Genomic DNA, 16,941 nt, shown 5'->3' with positions numbered 1-16,941 from the left:
ATGCATACAGAGTGCAACAGGCAATGGTTTCAAAATACACATATATCTACTCTGTGCACTCCCCAAACTATCCAGGAATGGATCTCAAGATACGTGTGCTGATGAATTCAGGTGTAGGTCTGCTGTGCTCTACTACAGAGGACACAGCAAGATATATCCAAAGCCTATGTGGATTATAAATTCACAAAAAAACGCATACAAGATTGGCATGGCTAGTACTCAGGACTTAGACTAGCCCTGTAGCTGGAGCAAGAATATGGCAGAAAAACCAGTAACTTTGAGCTGGTTTTGGAGGTGGCTGTCTGCTCTTAAGTTTGGCAGACCGATACTGTAAATTTATTACAGCAAAATGACCCTTCCCCACCCTGTGTGCTCCCCAAAATTATAGGCTGTAGTAAGTGTCCTTTGCGCTCCAAGATGGTGCAGACAGGGCTACATTTACTGGCTTATGGTCTGGTTCTGGGCATGCGCAGTGATTTAGCACATGTTACATGCAAAATCGACAAATTTGTGCCTTGATGATTCAGGCCTTATACCACCTCTGCAAAATTAAATAATGTTTTGCAATCTTAAAAAATTTCATTCCATGAATACTCAGGTTATATGTCCTCATCTGTAACCTGGTTGCTACATTGCCTGGGAGTTTCTATGACTCTGGGATATGGCATAGAGGGATAGTGGCAATGTGTACAGGAATGGAATAATTCTACATATTAGTCTATAACATAAATTATTTTATATGCATATCTTGTTTCTAGTATTTATGACCAGTATGTAATAAGAGCCCATTTGGTGTAACATTGCTCTGTTTATGGGATCAAAAATTTCCCTTATGTCAATGGTACTGCATTGGGAGGGATGGCGAAGTTACCAAAAAAAATCATGGTCATCAGGAGTCTCAGCAACACAGAAGCACACAAAATATGTAGTTAATAGTTATATAGTTATACATTATGAGAATGGTTCACTGTTTACAATGTTTACCATGTTAGAAGGTTATATTTTATATATTGATAATTCTCTTGTGGAAAAAGTTTCATCTCAACCATTTGTCTGATTCTTTTCTATGCAATCAATGCTACAGCTGTTGTGAGTATTATGGAGACTGGAGCTGATGTTGAGTTATGAGCTAATTGTCACGATCTGCCTACAGCATACTGCTTTGCCTGGCAGCTCCTGCCTCCTGGACTATCAGACTTTATCATTTGTGTTCATTTTGTGTTAGCAGCAGTACCTCTGATCACCAGAGGTGCTGCTATTGTGCCTGTTGTGCTCCTAGTTCCTTAGGAGTTAACACTGCTTCACTGATTATCTCATGCACCTGGGTGTGTTCTCATTCCCCCTTTATATACCTGTCACTCCCAGCACACATGGCTGGTTATTGTTGTTACACCCTGTGATTCTTCCTCCTGTTTGTGCTCCTGGATTTATGCTGCTGGAGATCTATTTCAACATTCATTCTGCTGACCTGTTTTCATCTGTGAACCTGGTACTTCCCTGTGCATCTCTCTGTACTTGCTTTCTGGAATCTTCCACACCTCCTGTTTACCTGCTACTGTGTATACCTGGTAATTTCTACTAGGGATGTGCACCGGCGACTTTTGAGGTCTCGTGTTTTGTGTTTTGGATCCGGATTTTCGTTATTTTTGAGGTTCGGATTTGTCTCGCAAAACACTTGACGAAAGGTCTCGGTTCGGATTTAAGGTATTGGATTCGGATTTTTTTTGAAAAAAACATAAAAAGTTTAAAAATCAAGTTTTTGGGCTTATTTTCACTCCTAGGCTATTATTAACCTCAATAACATTCAATAACAAGCATTTCCACTAATTTACAGTGTATTCTGAACACCTCACAATATAGTTATTAGTCCAAAACGTTGCAAAAAGGTATCTTTCTGGACTGCGTAGAGGAGTGGGTCACCACAATATATTAAAAACCCTGAACTTTTATGATTCGCACCAATAAATGTACCTGGACTGCGTAGAGGAGTGGGTCACCACAATATATTAAAAACCCTGAACTTTTATGAATCGCACCAATAATTGTACCTGGACTGCGTAGAGGAGTGGGTCACCACAATATCTTAAAAACCCTGAACTTTTATGAATCGCACCAATAAATGTACCTGGACTGCGTAGAGGAGTGGGTCACCACAATATATATAATAAGAAAACCATCAACTTGTTTGATTCGCACCAATAAATGTACCTGGACTGCGTAGAGGAGTGGGTCACCACAATATATTAAAAACCCTGAACTTTTATGAATCGCACCAATAAATGTACCTGGACTGCGTAGAGGAGTGGGTCACCACAATATATTAAAAACCCTGAACTTTTATGATTCGCACCAATAATTGTACCTGGACTGCGTAGAGGAGTGGGTCACCACAATATATTAAAAACCCTGAACTTTTATGAATCGCACCAATAAATGTACCTGGACTGCGTAGAGGAGTGGGCACTGGGCACCACAATAAAATATATAAAAAACCTTCAACAGGTCTGCATTACACTACACATACGGCTGCTCCTCCATCCTCTCCATCATATACATGTTGGAGTTTTAGCGTGTGACAACCTCTTGTTTTTGATAATGTCAGTGCATTTTGAATATTTTTCAATTTGCCCCACACCACTGAATGTACTTTATCTATGATACGCATCTATCTATCTTGACTGCGTAGTGTGGTGGCCCCGGTACACAATTTGGTACCGAGGCCACAATATAATTAAAAAACCCTCCACGTGTCAGAATTCCACCAAACAAGTATCTGGACTGCGTAGTGGGGTGGCCCCGGTACCCAACTTGATACCGGGGCCACAATAAAATAAATACACCCTCCACGTGTCAGAATTCCACCAAACAAGTATCTGGACTGCGTAGTGGGGTGGCCCCGGTACCCAACTTGATACCGGGGCCACAATACCTCCTCCAAACATGCTACAGACAATTCGTCATTGAGATCCCATTAAGTATGTTAAAGACAGACAGGGTCCAAGTGTTATTAGTTGACTTTGTAAAGAAAAAAACTGTCCCTGTTGCACATAGTCGTGCAATGAAGACTTACTTTTTCATTTAAAGGCACGATCTTTCAAGTGTAGTGTTTGTAAGTCTAAGTCATATTATACTTTTGGTAAAATTGGTTTTTTTTGTTCCTCTTTATGTTAATTAATTAGTAATAGAATTAAAGTAGGAAATAGAATTAAATAGAATTAAAGTAGGGAATAGAGTGGTATAGAGTTGTAGTGTGGTATAGATAGAGTGGTCCACACAATATAATAATAAAACCCTCAACTGGTCTGAATTCCACCAAACAAGTATCTTGACTGCGTAGTGTGGTGGCCCCGGTACACAATTTGGTACCGAGGCCACAATATAATTAAAAAACCCTCCACGTGTCGGAATTCCACCAAACAAGTATCTGGACTGCATAGTGGGGTGGCCCCGGTACCCAATTTGATACCGGGGCCACAATACCTCCTCAAAACATGCTCCAGACAATTCGTCATTGACAGACCCCAGACAGACAGGGTCGTAGTGTTATTGTTTGACTTTGTAAACCCAAAAAAATGTCCCTGTTGCACTTGCACATAGTCGTGCAATGAAGACTGACTTTTTCATTTAAAGGCACGATCTTTAAAGTGTCAGAAAGAGAGAGAAGACACAGGAGAGGAGAGTTGTAGCTGGGGACCTGGGGTGGAAGCTCCCAGGCTCCCCCAGCATTGCCTGGAAGTCTGAGCGTGGTGACTGAGCCAGGGCAAGGAATGTGTGCCCTGGATGAGGGGGAGAACTCCATGCCACTATAGTGAACCCAAGAGAGAGGGGGACACTGCACATGGAAGAGGCCCTGGAGTGAGGGCTGCTACAAGAGGCATGGTAGCTGTAGTGTCAGATCCTGAGGCTGAGAGTACACAGAGTGACGTGTCAGAGCACAGGAGACATTATCCCCGCAGAGGAGGGATGAGCTGCAGTTGAGAGGTCTGTTGTTGAAATAGGACATGCACACTTTAACAAACCAATCATTTCAGCGACAGGGCCTACCAAACAACTTTGACTGAAATGATTGGTTTGTTTGGGCCCCCACACCAAAAAAGCTATTCATCTCTCCCTGTACAGACTAAACAGGCTCTACTGAGGCAAGATGTCGTCCTCATCCTCAACCTCTGATTCCTCTCCCCCTACAGTGTGTACTTCCTCCTCATCACACATTATCAATTCGTCCCCGCTGGACTCCACAACCACAGGTCCCTCTGTAGTATCTGGAGGGCAGTGCTGTACTTCATTGAGGAATTGATTATTCATTTTTATAAACATCATTTTTTCAACGTTGTGAGGAAGCAACCTCCTTCGCCGCTCACTGACCAGGTTCCCCGCTGCACTAAAAACTCTTTCCGAGTACACACTGGAGGGGGGACAACTCAGGTAAAATAGAGCCAGTTTGTACAGGGGCTTCCAAACTGCCTTTTTTTCCTGCCAGTAACAATATGGACTGTCTGACATGTCTACTTGGATGGTGTCAGCAAAGTAATCATCCACAATTTTTTCTATTGTGACAGCATCCAATGCAGCGAGAGTAGACATGTCTGCAATGGTTGGCAGGTCCTTCAGTCCGGACCAGATGTTATCAGCATCCCCGCCAGTGCCTCTTTTGGGAAAACTGAGCTTTTTCCTCGCAGCCATAGATGTGGAAGAAAATGAGGGTGGAGCTGTTGGCATGTCACGGTCCTCTTCAGAGGACAATCTCCTGACCAGCAGGTCTTTGCACCGCTGTAGATTTGTGTCCGCCGGAAACAGAGACACAACATACGCTTTAAACCGAGGATCGAGCACGGTGGCCAGAATGTATTCCTCTGACTTTAAAAGAGTGACCACCCTCGGATCCTGGCAAAGCGTACGAAGGGCTACATCCACAAGAGCTACATGCTTGGTGTAATCGCAATGGCTTACCAGCTCCTCCCTCACTTTCTCCAGCTGCTTCTGCAACAGCCTGATCAGGGGAATGACCTGACTCAAGCTGGCAGTGTCGGAACTGACTTCTCGTGTGGCAAGTTCAAATGGCTGCAGAACCTTGCACAACACGGAAATCAGTCTCCACTGCGCTTGACTCAGGCGCATCCCCACTCCTTTGCCTATGTCGTAGGTGGCTGTGTAGGCCTGAATGGCCTTTTGCTGCTCCTCCATCCTCTGCAGCATATAGAGGGTGGAGTTCCAGCGCGTCACAACCTCTTGTTTGAGGTGATGGCAGGGCAGGTTCAAGCTTTTTTGATGTGCCTCTAGTCTGCGGTAGGCACTGGCTGAATGCCGAAAGTGTCCAGCAATTTTGCGCGCCACCGCAAGCATCTCCTGCACACCCCTGTCACTCTTCAGGTAATGCTGCACCACCAAATTAATGGTGTGGGCAAAACATGGGACGTGCTGGAAATTGCCCATATTTAATGCCCGCACAATGTTACTGGCATTGTCTGACACCACAAATCCCCATGAGAGTCTAAGTGGGGTAAGCCACTGGGAGATAATTTCCCTCATTTTCTCTAATATGTTGGCAGCGTTGTGCCTCTTATTAAAGCCTGTAATGCACAATGTTGCCTGCCTTTGCATGAGCAGCCATTTTGTAGATGCTGCTACTGATGCAGCTGTTGCTGTTGCTGCGGAAGGGGATGCATCTACCCAGTGGGCTGTCACAGTCATATAGTCCTTCGTTTGCCCAGAACCACTTGTCCACATGTCCGTGGTTAAGTGGACAGTGGGTACAACCGCATTTTTAAGAGCACTGAGGACACTTGATCGTACTTCTCTGTACATTTTTGGTATCGCCTGCCTAGTGAAGTGGAATCTCGAGGGGATTTGGTACCGGGGACACAATACCTCCATCAACCCTCTAAATCCCACTCCACTGATGGCGGACACCGGGCGCACGTCTAACACCAACATTGCAGTTACAGCCGCAGTTATACGCTTTGCAATAGGGTGACTACTATCGTATTTGGTGGTCATGGCAAACGACTGTTGGACGGTCAATTGTTTGGTGAAAGACTTAGCGGTCTTACGACTTCCCCTCTGGGAAGATGACCGACTAACAGCAGCAACAGCAGCAGTGGCAGTAGTAGGCGTACCGCTGCAGGATTCCTCGGATGAATCCCGTATTGAGGAGGACTCAGTCTGGCTGGTGACTTGGGCTGCAGGACTGAATCTGATGGAGATTGTGGAGGAAGTTGACGAGGAGGGTGTTGCTGGTGTGTATCCAACTGGACCATGGGATTTAGGTGTCCCTGTACCGATGAGGGTCCTAGCCCCAGTTCCTGAACTAACCACTGAACTATGAAGGTTATTCAGGTGACGTATAAGGGAGGATGTTCCTAGGTGGGCAAGATCCTTACCCCTGCTTATTTGAGCTTTACATAAGCTACATATTGCCATACATTGGTTGTCTGGATTTGGATAAAAATAACTCCAGACCGAAGAGGTGCATTTTTTGGTCTTCTGACCAGGCATGACGATGGGCTTTTTCATCCCATGGACATCAGCTGTTTCCCCCCCTGGTGCCTCATTTACAATAACCACATCACCATCCTCATCATCAAGTTCCTCCACAGCGCCAGCTACATCATCAATAGCCTCCTCCCGAGCCACCTCTTCCCGTACAGTGATGGGAAGGTCAGGCTTGACAACCACCAACACCCTTGGACTCGCCTTGGGGATTTGTGATAATTTCTCTTTAGAAGGCAGAGTTGTTTGCTGTTTTGTTGCTGACAGCATAACTCTCTTCAATTTTTTGTAGGGGGGGGGAGGAGAAGGAGGGCTAAGATCCGTGGGTGAAGCTGAACCACTAGTCATGAACACGGGCCAGGGCCTAAGCCGTTCCTTGCCACTCCGTGTCGTAAATGGCATATTGGCAACTTTACGTTTCTCCTCAGATGATTTGAAGTTTCTCTTTTTGCTACTTTTTCTTAACTTGGGCTTTTTGGATTTTACATGCCCGGTACTACGAGATTGGGCATCGGGCTTGGAAGACGACGTTGATGGCATTTCATCGTCTATGTCATGACTAGTGGCAGCAGCTTCAGCATTAGGAGGAAGTGGGTCTTGATCTTTCCCTACTTTATCCTCCAAATTTTTGGTCTCCATTATATGTAGCACAAGATACTGCAGAATGTGTGAACTTGGTAATATTGCAGTACCAATAGACTTATAATGCTGGATTGGTTTTGCAAATTTGGTTATAATTATTATATATTTTTTTTTTTTTAATTTTTTATTTTTTTTTACTTTTTTTTTATTTTTTACAAACTTGGGAATAATGGGGAAATAACTATGCCCTTAGAAGCACAGAGCACAGGACACAGCACCACTGGACTGAACAGGACACGGCACAGGACCCAGCAGCACTACGGAACTCAGCAGGACAGAGCACAGGACACAGCACCACTGGACTGATACTGCAGAATGTGTAAACTTTGTAATATTGCAGTACCACTGGACTTTTACTGCTGAATGTGTGAACTTGGTAATATTGCAGTACCAATGGACTTATAATGCTGGATTGGTTTTGCAAATTTGGTTATAATTATTATATATTTTTTTTTTTTTTTAATTTTTTATTTTTTTTTACTTTTTTTTTATTTTTTACAAACTTGGGAATAATGGGGAAATAACTATGCCCTTAGAAGCACAGAGCACAGGACACAGCACCACTGGACTGAACAGGACACGGCACAGGACCCAGCAGCACTACGGAACTCAGCAGGACAGAGCACAGGACACAGCACCACTGGACTGATACTGCAGAATGTGTAAACTTTGTAATATTGCAGTACCACTGGACTTTTACTGCTGAATGTGTGAACTTGGTAATATTGCAGTACCAATGGGCTTATACTGCAGGATTGGTTGTGAAAATTTTGTGGTAATTAAAAAATATTAAAGTAGTTTTTGGTATTTTATAAAAAAAACTTTTTTTTATTTTTTTAAGCACAGGGGAATATTGGGGAAATAACTATGCCCTTAGAAGCACAGAGCACAGGACACAGCACCACTGGACTGAACAGGACACAGCACAGGACCCAGCAGCACCACTGACCTCAGAAGGACAGAGCACAGCACACAGCACCACTGGACTGATACTGCAGAACACAGCACAGCACAGCACAGCACAGCACAGCACAGCACAGCACAGCACTAAACAGCACAGCACTAAACAGCACAGCACAGCACTAAACAGCACAGAACTAAACAGCACAGAACTAAACAGCACAGAACTAAACAGCACAGAGGACCACCTAACACACCCTCCCTCTACCCTGATCAATGCCCGAGTGAAGATGGCGGCGACTAGCGGGGAATTTATAGGATCCGAGTATCGCGAGATCCGACAACGGGATTATGAGTCAGAGCCTCAGTTTCACTTTTGAATTTGGCGCCAATACCCGGATCTGTCTCGGATCCGACTCGGATCCGCAACGTTCGGGTGGGCTCGGATTTCAGAAATCCGAGCGCGCTCATCCCTAATTTCTACAACACCATACTACATCATCTGTTCAGTCTCTTCAGCAATAAACATTGTTTGTTTTTTCACCTATCCATGGCTCCTTAGCTGTGTTTCTTCATTGATCCGTGACATTAATTTAGTCTAGGGGCCTTATTCATTAAAGGACGCAAACTGAGCGCAATGTGCATTGGTTTAAAAACGCTCTTAAATCCGGTATATTAACGCCTGAAATCAACAAGGAGTGTATGCGAAGATACGTGTGGTGATGAATAAAGGTGTAGGTCACTGCTCTATTAGACAGGACTCTACAGGATACGTTCAATATATATGTGGAATATAAAATCACAAAAGAACTCACATAATTGTTTTTTAAAAAAACTATTAAATTAATGTTCTAATGATAACATTTTTTCCATGAAATACATTTTATAATTAATATCTACTGTAGATAAAATACATTTTTACAGTTTCTCCTGATTGCACATGTTCTAGCATACATACACAGCCGTCATCACCAGTAATCGGCAGTTAGACTAGACCTGTAGCTGGAGCAAGAGATATGGCTACAGGTATCTAATATATATATAAGCCTAGCGGAGTGTGTGTGTGTGTGTGTGTGTGTGTAAAAAACTATTTTCTCAGAAAGGGCTCATCCAATTGACCTGAAATTTGGTTTACTGACATTATTTGACCAAAAAATTATAATAGTGAAGTCAGTTAACTTCCATCATCCCCCCTTCCCCCCCGAGGGAGGGGTAGTAAAGGCTAAATTTACCAGTTGAGGGCTCAAACTCTTGACCGTGTGGGTATTTATTTACCAGAGCCTGTGTTTCGTCATGGACAATTGTATGTCGCATTTTCACGAGTATGGAGAAGCAGTGATGTGAAAGTGCAGGTTATGAATACTGCCCTTCAAGGAAGACTGATTGAGCACAGCGATAAGGTGTTTAGCAGAAACGTTGTATATCGAGAAGTTTTAGAACAGTAAGACGATGGAGATTAAGGATGTGGCGATGAAGATGAAGGATGAGCTGATGGAGAAGAATGATGAGGTGGTGACATGTGGAAAAAACCACGTTAAAAAAGGGCGCTTACGTCGGGAAGTAACGCTCTTCCCCTAAGGAGGCCTCGCCTAGCCCCAAATGCATAACAAGAACCTTTTTAACACCTTAAGTAGCTTGATTTGACTAGAATGCATGAGTATCATGCACGGGTTAACTTGTAATTTCATAATAATGTAATGTAAAAGTAATATAATTTTGCATGAATGAATATCTGTGTGATTTGTGATATGAAATCATGGTTGAACAATGTACGTTTGTTCATATATTATAGTTTGTTTGTTTTTAAAAAAACAACAACATGCATTGAATTTATGCCAATAATTTGTTACTGCACAACACACGTGTGTGTGTTTTATATTATTTTGCCTTAGTAGAGTCTCCTTTATTGTTTTTTGTCAAATGATGTAATATGATTTCTGATTTGGATCCAGTGTGTGCCATTTTGGGGAACCTATTTGGGAATTTGAATTTTGTGGTATGGGTAGACAAACTGGCAATTCTAACATAGAAATTAAATTCCAAGTGTGTTTTATAAACACATGCATGTAATAAAACCCACATGGATCTTCATTTAATCTGGAAGACCTGCTATTTCTTGCTCGGTTGGATTCAGGACACACACACACACACAAACACACACACTCGCAGGTTATTTTTACAAAATCTCTGTGAAGATGTGAGGACACAGGTGGTGTAAATTTATGATGCATTATAATCAGATGTCTCAATAATATGAGCACCAGACCATCGCTATATTGCAAAATAAACTTTAAGCAGTGCTAAAATAAATATGTACAGTTCCTGTATATATCTCCTGTCTCCTCAAAGGTGTAAAATTAGCTGCATGACTGGTGCTTTGGTTTCCTCCCACAATCCAAAAACTGGGATAACTGGGTTCCTCCAAATTGGCCACTAGTCTGTGTGTGTGGTAGGGAATTTATAATGTAATCTTGATTTGGACATGGATGAATGCTTACATGTTGTCTGTACAGTGCTGCATATTATGACTGGCTGTGTATTATGCTATTTACCCCCTTTTTATGTATTTCTGTGTATGCGGTCAGGTACCTTCTCGAGCTGTGTACTCATTGTTCTCTATCACACGAGCCAGTCCAAAATCTGCTATTTTACAGCATATGGTTTCTGAGACCAGGATGTTAGCAGCTCTCAGGTCACGGTGGATGTAATTTTTGCGCTCCAAGTATGCCATTCCTTCTGCCACCTATAGATCAAGGACAAGTGTTAGGGGGAAATGGAGGCAGGCCAACTTGAAATAAACAAAATAAAGATATTACATGTTTAGTTTTTGATGCAATATAAAAAATTAACTTAGTTTGTTGTGACATTCCTTTCATAGCTACTTCACCAATTGTTTTTTATTTAATACCCTAGTATTTACCATTTCCCTATCCTCCACCAGTTTCATTACTTAACTGGTTGCTCCCTTACCTGAGCCGACATGTCTATAAGTTTATAGACAGTAAGTCTGAGGCCTTCTGGTGTTTTCAAGTAATCTACCAGACACCCTGCAGAATGGAGAAACAAGTTCATGAAGGATTTTTTTAATATAGTAATTTAAAATTGTAGTTATCAGCAGTAGTGGGTAAAGTAATCGTCCACATTACTTCCTCCACCCCACAATCATGTTATTATTATTATTATTATTATCATTACTTATGTATATACAATGCTCTCTGTTTGTCTGACAATAGAAGCTGGTGCAGATATATTGAAATAACTATACTTTATTGAGCTATTGTTTCAGTGGGTGTCCAATCTCTACATACATGTGATGTATATGTGCATAAGGTTCCCTTTAGCATGTATTCTCTCTTGCAATGTGATCTTTGCCTATTTTAGTTCATGCTACAAAGTCTTGTCTCTTTAGTTCTGAGTTAGGCCCTGCTCTACATGCTGTACATTAATCAAGTTCTACTAGCTTGCAGCACTGAGGAAGAGAGCAGTGCCGATTGAAAGAGTGATATGTAGGCCTCCTGCCATGTAGAAGATAATTTAAAGCTTGTGCTTCAGTGAAGGTGGTAGTCTATGTCCCAGCAGCTAGGAAGAGGTAATAATTGTCCATGTATTGCATTAAGTTTTGGGGGGTGCCTTTTGAGTGAAAAAAGCTGTCATTTGGTCTAAGGAATAAGTGAATCCATGGGGATTTGTTTCAATGAACAAACACATTTTATTACATGCCCTAACATGGTTGTATGATTGTCCCACTGCCCTCACCACAGCAGCTCTTCCTGTCAGTTATGTCATAGAAGGACATTTTAGTCAGCCATTTATAGTCACCTTTTGCAGAAAATAGATAACAGATGAAACAATTGTTTGTATTCCACTGCACAGCAAATGCTTCTCAAGTTCTCTCACTGACTATCATTGACTATTTTTAATGTTACCTATATATTAGTGAATGTTATAAGTAGCTTTTTGTATAAGGCAACTTTTATTTTAGATTAAGTGCTCCTTAAAAGTAGTCCCCACTTCTAGGAACTGGAGGCGAGGACTGTAAAATAAGGTATACATTATATAATGTTTCAATCCAGGTAAAGGTGAGAAATGTTAACTGCATAAAGAATTATTAAGTATTGAAATGACAAAAGCATTTTCTAGTTGTGTTAATATCTTCCAGCCTGTCTGTTGTTAGTTATAATCATGATAAGGTATAATTATCATCATTGTTTCACTCTCACTGACCTTTTTCCATGTATTCTGTCACAATATATATAGGTTCCTGGGTTACCACTGCATGTAAACGAACCAGTCGTGGATGCTGCAACTGCTTCATTAGGTTGGCCTCTGCAAGGAAAGCCGCTGGGGACATAGTTCCCTGTTTAAGGTTCTTTATGGCAACCTTTGTGTGCCCGTTATAGAAACCTGCTCAGGAAAACAAAGTGTAATGCAGAGACAGGGAGGAAGCATGAACAGTATTTGTAATACATGCCATCTGTATAAATACAATAGAGATTTTTTTCAATTATAAATTAAAGCAAAAAGAAGGAATAGTTTTTTTGTCACTCTAGATTTTGGAACTTATCATAGAGTGTGAATGTGGAAACTGTCTACATTTCTGACTTGGTAGCTTTCTTTTTCAGTTTTTTTATTATCTTTGTATTACTTTTTAAAGCAAAACTAAACCCAAAAATCAAAATGCACTATGTTAAGAATTTTAAATCATTTAAAAAATGTTGGTGCATTGTTTTATGATTAGTATCATTTTGTTTGGCCTTCCCCATAATTCTACAGTTAGTTTTAAATCCACCAACTCTTACAATCACTAGAAAAGTTATCCTGGAATAGTAAAAATGAGGGAGAATTTTCTAGAGTACAAAGTACGCTATGGTAGTAATAATAGGTGCGGCTAAAAACCAGCAAGAGAAATATATGAAAAATGCAATCTCAAACAGCTGTAATCAACTACAAAGCAGACCCTTCTGGCCTGCATTCAATGCTGAATCGATTCTGTAAACAATATGTAATAGAAAGCATATACTAGTGTCCCATATACAATACAAGTACCCTAAATCCCTTCTTGCTATACAAAGCAGACCCCAGTACTCTTGTGGTGACGCCAAATGTTTAGTTCTCCGTGCTGGGGTCCCATGCTGGAGTGCAAGTGTTGGGAAGCCAGTAGGAGGCTCTTTGCACTCTGATTGGTGGACTGCACTGACCTTTCTCCAATTAGAGTACGGGGACCTCCCAACACTCTGGTGAAAGTCCAGGGAAATCCATTAATTAAGGTGCTGACTTAGTATGGTGACTTACTCACACAGCTGAAGTGGGTGGTGGGATTGGGTTGGAGAAATGCTCTGTCTGCCAAAATCCAGGAGACTATGAAATAAAATTAGCAGACTGGGGGTCTACAAGTTGTGGGGGTCTACAAGTTGTAAGCTTGCGAGTAGAGCCCTCTTACCTATTTGTCTCTATTACCCTGTATTGTTTTATTACTGTGTTGGTTCCCAATTGTCAAGCACTGTGGAATATTCTGGCGCTATACAGTACATATATAAATGATGATGATGAGAAGACTTACAAAATTCTGGAAGCATTTACAGACGTAAATCACTCACCATACATGTTATTCAAAGAATTAAGTTATTCTTTTAGACATGATCAAAGCATAGGCATTTAACCCCCTGTGAGCATGCTCTGACTGGCCACATCTGTTAGTGCAGAAATGTGTTTTAGAGGAGTTGCAGGATAACCAAAACACAGTATAATTCAGTTTAGATGGGGAAGCACTCAGTGGTGTAGGGGGCAGCATCTATGGCACAATTTTTTTCTGAACTTCTTTATGTCCTTATTTACATGTTTTGAATTATTATTATTTTCACCAGCTCATTTGTTTCTTAATTCCACTTTGGTTAACTGTTATAATTTAATCACTTTTAGTTTATATTTTAATCCCTTAAAGTTTAAATCCTGTTTTTAATCTGATGTAATTTGATGGACACATTTATCCATTGTAATGTTGTTTAAATGTTATTTGCAACAGTTTGTTGACAACTAGTTACATTACATTTATCAATTATTTTAATAACAGTTTTATCAGTAGTTTTTCTTGAATTTTTCCCCCAAGATTAAGGGCACAGAAACATAGAATAAAGGTGGCAAGGGAAGTAACAGTGGGCATAACAATGAGCAATTTCCACTGACAACACAGGTATGCAATGATAAAGTTTTTTAATGAATTTATGTGATACTTATAGATTTTTGACTTCTGAACACAAAAATGACTCTAGATTTTGCATAGCACATCGCGTTTTTCTGCAAAATGTGTATTTATGAATAAGTAATTTTTTTCATATTCTTTAAAATAATAAATGTATTCTGCCTACATTTATTATAAAACATTGTCTTAAATGAATTCAGTCGGTAGCACAGAACGTTGCAATTGAGTTCTCGTCATAAAACTTCCCCCTGCCCAGTGCCAGATTAAGGTCCACATGGGCCTGGAGCTCAAATTTACAAAAGGCCTAAACCCCATACTATCTAAAGGAACATTGCAGACACAGAACAACTACAACTACAAGGTGAGCTGGCGAAGGTGGAACCAAATACAACAGATGCAACACAGTTTTGTCCTGTGCCGGCTCATTTTACCCCCTGCCTACCACCACATACACACACAGTGCACACTACACATACAGTACATATACATTCATAGATTTTTCAAAAAAGAAGTTTAAAAGCTGTTTTATTGCACAATGGCAACACATACGCGTCACTACCATTAGCACATTCAGTCTATCTTAAAGAAACATATGAAAATTTGAAAACTGTTTTGGAACTAAGTGGATATGCAAGACACAACTGGTTAATATGTGGAGATCTTATAATTTTATGCATTGGCCAGCAACAAAGTTACACCAAATTCCAATGTTTTCTCTGTGAATGAGATAGCAGAGATAAAAATTTACATTGGCAAAAAAACAATTGGACAGCTCGAAAAAGTTTAAAAATTGGAAAAAATAATGTAATCAAATCCAGTTTAGTAGATCCAAATAAAGTTTTACTTCCACCTCTACATATAAAATTAGGACTGATGAAACAATATGTAAAAGCACTGGCTAAAGATGGAGAAAGTTTCAAATATCTTTGCACCAAATTCCCTAACATATCCGATGCTAAACTGAAAGAAGGCATTTTTACAGGCCCTGACATTAGAAAGTTAATAAAAGATGAACATTTCGGATGTCTAATGAATATTGTGGAACTTTCAGCGTGGACTTCGTTCAAACAAGTGATTTCAAAATTTTTAGGCAATGTCAAGGATCCAAACTACAAAGATATTGTCAGGGAAATGCTTAATAGTTACAGAAACCTTGGCAGCAATATGAATTTAAAGGTACATTTTAATATAATTATTTGAATAATTTTGGAAATTACAGTGAAGAAAGATGATACCAGGGTCGTTGGGGCGTCAGTATGATGGCTGACTACAGCTGGATGATACACAGAGACGACACAGAAAGAACTTATAAGCGAAAAGCGACAAAACGAAGTTTGTAGACAAGAAAAACAAGATATTAAAGATTTTTTTTAATAATTATGGTTTTGTTTCTATTATTGTTTGATTTTATTGTTATTTTATTATGTAATTAAGACAAAGACCCAGTGATATCATCTACATTTCTTCATATTTCACAATAAATATGTCAACAATTAAACTTCTTGTTTTTTCTTAAAAATGTATGTAACACCCTTATAGGTAAATGTGATGTGGTAATTTTTTTTATATACTATTTCTTGATGTACACAGGAGTATAATTAAGAGTATAAAAGTATTATTAAAAAAGCTTTCAATACCTTAAATTTCGCAGACCTGTGTAATTTCTAGTATTAAAATCAGTGAAAGTGATCAATATTTTTGCAGTGTTTACATGCAATTATAAATATATATGATTATTAACAATCAGGCTAACTAATGATATCCTGAAGAACCTTTATTGAGCTAAGCCTATAAAGTCATAATCACCTTTGAAAATTGGAGAAAAGCCTGCCAAAATACATAAGATAACACTATCATGTGGGCGGCCACCCAGAGAGGACAGGAAATAAGTTTGTTACAAGTAAGCAGATGCTAAGAATGCCAGTCCAGTCCTCAGTGTTGGATCTGAGCAATGGCTTGGTGCTTTTATGGACTACAATTGGTAATGTGAATTCTATGCTACTAAATAGGTCTATAAGAGTCTAGCCACAAAGTGTTCCTCTATTTACCAATTAATGAACTAATGTTTGCTAACTATATTTGCTATCTATATTTATTAGCTGTGTAAATGCTGTAAGATAGAGGGATATTGATTTTATTTTTTTATTTTTTTGGGGGGGGGGGGGGGGGGGGGGGGGTGTAGTGTTTACATGTATATGTAAGTTTTGCAACTTTGTCCCGCTGAGCTATTTTGTATTATATACATGCTGTTTATGTCACAAAACTTCAGAAAGCCATTTTAATTCCACAATATTTTCTTTGAATAAGCACTTCCTAGCATTTTATCATGTCACGTTCTATGTGGAATGAGGCACAAAACAACCACTCTGAAAATTCTGCAGACATTTCTGACTCCTGTACTTGCACCTCTATGCTGTTCACATTGGCAGCTGTGCCAACAGCCCGGGCATGTTCTACTTTTCAGTGTTTTGCTGTGACCTGCAATTTACACAGCCAATCATGACCCTCTAGGTCACACCAAACATGAGTAAATGCTGATAAAACTCACATCTGAGCAAGCCCTAAAGCAGACAATGGAGAATGGCACACTATTCAGCTTAAACCACAATTATTTGCTACATTGGTACTTAATTGTAGGTTGGTGACCCTTGCTTAATTTGTCTAATGGGTAATCTGATTTTTTATGTTAGAAAACTCCAAATATTAAATTA

At 40.2% G+C, this 16,941-nt stretch overlaps 1 protein-coding gene across 1 annotated transcript in view; it reads right to left on the bottom strand.

Annotated features, from left to right (window-relative positions):
• The window catches only part of LCK (LCK proto-oncogene, Src family tyrosine kinase), an 80,779-nt gene that overhangs the window by 11,568 nt on the left and 52,270 nt on the right, over window positions 1-16,941 (bottom strand). The window contains exons 9-11 of the mRNA XM_075195218.1: window positions 12,256-12,435; window positions 11,002-11,078; window positions 10,621-10,774 (exon numbers count right to left, since the gene is read on the bottom strand). Coding sequence (XP_075051319.1) covers window positions 10,621-10,774; window positions 11,002-11,078; window positions 12,256-12,435 — 411 coding nt within the window. The remainder of the gene's footprint in view (window positions 1-10,620; window positions 10,775-11,001; window positions 11,079-12,255; window positions 12,436-16,941) is intronic.

This window comes from Mixophyes fleayi, chromosome 2, assembly GCF_038048845.1.
Source record: "Mixophyes fleayi isolate aMixFle1 chromosome 2, aMixFle1.hap1, whole genome shotgun sequence".
NCBI lineage: Eukaryota > Metazoa > Chordata > Amphibia > Anura > Limnodynastidae > Mixophyes > Mixophyes fleayi.
This window is presented reverse-complemented; position numbering and strand designations above follow the sequence as displayed.